The sequence below is a fragment of the Nematolebias whitei genome, chromosome 4 (genome assembly GCF_014905685.2).
Source record: "Nematolebias whitei isolate Nwh7 chromosome 4, NemWhi1, whole genome shotgun sequence".
Taxonomy (NCBI): Eukaryota; Metazoa; Chordata; class Actinopteri; order Cyprinodontiformes; family Rivulidae; genus Nematolebias; species Nematolebias whitei.
Window position 1 is genome coordinate 56,136,897 of NC_056501.1, and position 4,469 is coordinate 56,141,365.

The window sequence follows — 4,469 nt, forward strand, 5'->3', positions numbered from 1 at the left end:
GCCAGGTGGACGTTAGGTGGATTGGTATTCTGCTCTCAAATCGCTGTCATTGCGGGAGTCGGAACCAGCGGTGGAGTGGCTCCTAGGTCAGCCCCTAAGGAGGCTGGCACTGCTGGGGGCAGAAGCTCTGATGATTCCTGCGTAACCCCGAAGGATGGGCCCTGGACCAGGGGCAGCCCTGTGTACAGATGGATCGCCACAAACCTGGTGACGTTGTGGAGGTGCTCCCACAACTTAGCTACCACCGGGTAGTATGAGGCTCGTGGCGAAATAGCACCCCTTGGATGATAGGGCACCGAATTCAGAGCCGAGGTCCAGATGACTTTACAGGTGCATTCCGTTTCCATGCACACCGCCGTGGATACTTGTGGCAGACTATGAGGCTCGTCTGAGACAAGGATTCCATTCACCGTGGTTTTTGACACCAAGCCAGAGTGACAGCACTGGCACCACCAGGATGAACCGACAGCCCAGAGATATTTGGCTTCTGTCAATCCTTTGCGACAGAAACAGCAGGTTACTTCATTTTCCTGTAACGATAAAAGGGGATAAAACAAGATCTAACACTACAACACAATTACTACAACTATAATTATTATTTTTTTCATTATTTATTTTTTATTTATTTATTTTATTATTTTTATTATTTTATTTTTTTATTTTTTTCAGTTCTCTCCGGGTTTCATCGCTTTTCAGGGGTCTTCAACCGTTACTGGACCTATACAGGCCGTCAGCCGACATCAAGGACCACATCGAGCAATGTTGCCCAGAGTTAAACAGACATTAGATTAATAATTAATAATAGCATTAGCAGGGGGGGGGGTATTTTAAGCAACGTTAGTTATAATGATCATGGGTAGGTTTGAGGATTTAATCTATGGAGATTCCGTGGCCTCCACTTCCCTCCGGTGCAGTAGGAGCAGGTTCCGGTCTAGTTCTGAAGATTGCAGCATAAGTCATCATCCACACTACGATGGGTACTGTGGTACAGAGACCAGTCCAATATAGCACAGAACAGATTCCCCAGGCCAGACCCCATCCAATTAAGATGACTATCTTCAGGGTCCATCTTTGTCTATTTTGGGGTCGCAAAGACAGGGTCTGGTGTAGCAGGTGTGCCAGCACGGTGATGGTTATGGCTCCTTCCATTACCACCATCACGATCCTTCCAGCTGTGCTCCCACAGTTCGTGATGGGTATAGACAGAGGGGTGAGTGTGGCTACACACTCCAGGGTCACTACGATGGAATCTGCTAACAGCCAAGATGAAAGCACTATTCTCTGCCGGAGTGTAGTCTGGACCCTTCCCAAGACATAGGTAACAAATAAGTGTGACATAATTTCAGCCCCCTTTAGGATAACATGGATCACGAACATCTTGGCATAGGCCTGGAAGGCCACGGGGAATCGCATCAGTCGCTCCCTACCCCATTTGCCTGTGTGGCAGTAGCACATCCATGCAATCAGTAGTAAAAAATATTCTGTCGTGCTCCCCCTAAACTGGAATGGGCATTTTGGCCAAGAGGTCTGCGTGGGGCCCGTAGTGCTATTTGAATCTGCATAAAATGTACTCACATCAGTTGGAGCACTGGTTGTTGGGCAATCCATGATGTTCTTGACTCCGAGGATTCTTTGAGTTCTGCTCTCTGCTGCTCCGGGGCGGATGTGAGACTGTTTCCGGACTCTCTTGGTCTTAAGCCGAGCCAGCGCCCGATTCTGGTGGGAGTGGCTTGTAGTTCCTCCCACATGGGCGGCACATGGCCTTGATGCCTTCTTGTAGGACCACACGTCCTAATAAGGCAACAGTTATCACTCCGACTAAGCTTGCCAAATAAGGCCAGAGCTGCAGGAGAAGATCGACTATCCATCTTTCAACAGTTCTTCCGCCTTCCTTGATCACTTCACCTACTTCATGCACTACTTCCGTGACTTTACGGCCTACTGTGTAACTAAAAGTTTCATACCAAGCACAATCATGTTCATCCTCATCCTTGCCACATTTTTTCCAACTTTCTTATGGATACAGACATGTGAGATTAAGAGTAGATTTTATTTGGGCCTGCCCAATCGTAACCATGCAACTCATCACCAAAACATAGGCGTCGTCTCAGTGCATGCCCTTCGGCCAGAGCAATCATAGAATCTGAGACAAAGGGGACAATCACTCCCTGAATACTTTTTCTAGTTTTCAGCTTATGCCCTAATATGACGTTAGTGCAACTTGTGCTATCAGGTATAGATCTTCTCCACTTTCCGTCACCATACTTTTTCCATACTACCTCAGCTGCATGAGTAGAGTACTCGTCATTGTAATGACTCCGGCAGTAAGACTCCCATCCGGGTAACTCGTAACAAGGCCTGCGGGCCAAGCTAATTGTACACACATCTTTTTTCTCCTTACAAACCATCTGCCATGGTCTTGGACTAACATACCTGTTGGGACAATACAGAACACTTGACCATATATCCTGCTCTTTGGAGTAAACTGTAGCTAAGAATTGATACCTGATCCAATAATTATTGGATTGTCTTAAACAAGGGACCACCCATTCTCTTATTTCTTCTTCTTGAAATCCCCACCAAGTACGTGAGTGATCTCTATGGTGATACTCGTGCCAAGCTTGGAGCAATATTTTGATAGTTTTCTCTCTCCTTAGTTCCGTACAGTCATAGTGCCACGTGGACATGACTGCTACTTCTGTTTCCCACAGTCTGCATCTAGGTGACGCCCCACTACTTTCCCACACTGAGTTATTAAGGCTAAGAAAAATACGTTCAGCTACACATTCATCAATTTTGTTGAAATCGCCTTTGGTGCACTAAAGAACTCGGTTTGTTTAGGCAGCCTCTGCACATACATGTCTGAGTAATATGGCCCCAACAGGCCTACATAAGACCTGGTATACCCCTCCACAAAGTCACCTTCGAAGTGGGGCAAACCAGGGGCCACCCATACCCATGGTAATATGTCATGTTCAGCCAATCTTTGTGCCAGGCATTAACAGGGTGAAATAAAGCTGCCCAGCTCCAGTAATAATATCTTTGATTTGCTACTGGGGTTATTGGTAAATAATTTTGAGATTTACACTCACCATACAGGTTCCAATAGCAGATTGGGAGCTTCTTCAATTTGTTTTTCTTACAATAATTCGTCACTGCCTGGGCTACTTTCCCATCGTTTTGTTTTTTGATCACTATTTTTGCCTTCTATCTTATTCGTGCTGGAGGCGTCATGTTCGTTATGAGTTTCTTCTCGTGTCTCATGATGTGAACCTACACCTCTGAGCTCGGAAGAGACAGAGAAATTACGCAGGTTTTTAGAAACTTTGAAACACACTGACACGGGAAACCAACCTAGAGTACTATGCAGTGATATGATCACTACAGCATCTGAGGGCGCGAATGACAACATTACAGATGTCGGTGGAACACACCAAGACATTGTTGTTGTTGCCTCCAACAACCCCTCATCGGAAGAAGGGGGGGTACACTCACACACAAACGATGACGAGTCATCGCAAGCTGAACACTCAGAAACAGCTACTGCTGTGCTGACGGTTCAGACAAACCAAGATTACACAGACAAGGCTGAACGCGTGAAGAAGCGTCAGAAAAAACCCAAGAGGTTTCTGTGTAACTTTATCAGAAGGGGGGGTCGCCAAAAAGGCGTACCTGTCAGTGACACTCGAAGGTGTCCTCACACATGAAGCACTTCTGGACGGTGGGGCAGACATAACAATTATGTCAGCTAAACTGTTTGAGGAGCTGAGGACAGCCGCTGCCGGTGTTAACAGGATAATACCTCTCTCTGAATGTGCTATAGAAATGCAGGGTCTCTCAGAGAAGAGGACAACCCTGACAGCTGTAGCAATGGTTCACATGCAGGTAGGCAGAATGACACTATACCACCCGGTACAAGTGTCTCGTGTTGACTCATTCCCATTTTTGGTTGGCCAGGATTTTATAAATCGCTTCGAAGCGATTATAGATTATGGTGATCAAACGATGTGGACCAAAGTGAGCAAACCACTGCCAATAGATATGCCTCCGGAGTGTAACACGAACTGCCTAACAGCAGGTACCGCGGAAGGCGCAAAGGACTCCTCAGCCGAGGACACGAGCCCGGTGAGTATTCCTCTGAAATCATGTGAAACCACAGAGACCCACCCGGTGGTCCAAACTCTGACCCAACAAGACAGCCTCCTCTGTGAGCTGGAACAGTCAGAGTCCACCAAACACTACCTACCACTGGTAGTTAAAGGTGTAGAGATCCAAGGGTCCCACACCAACGATGCTGTTCTGTCTCTGTGGACAGATAAATCAGCAATTAACCGAGCTTTCTATGAAACCTTGGCTCACAAACACGTTGGTCTAGAACTAATTAAAAAAGCTTTCCGCTTTCCATTAGTTCCCAATAGTTCACAGGTAATGACCGCAGAAGGAGTCATTAACCTAAAACTGAACTGGAA

The 4,469-nt window shown here is 46.5% G+C and overlaps 1 protein-coding gene across 1 annotated transcript in view; it reads left to right on the forward strand.

The window, feature by feature from the left end:
* The first annotated feature begins 852 nt into the window (after positions 1-852).
* Positions 853-4,469, forward strand: part of LOC119408333 (storkhead-box protein 2) — a 32,499-nt gene continuing 28,882 nt past the window's right edge. The window contains exon 1 of the mRNA XM_037675129.1: positions 853-856. Coding sequence (XP_037531057.1) covers positions 853-856 — 4 coding nt within the window. The remainder of the gene's footprint in view (positions 857-4,469) is intronic.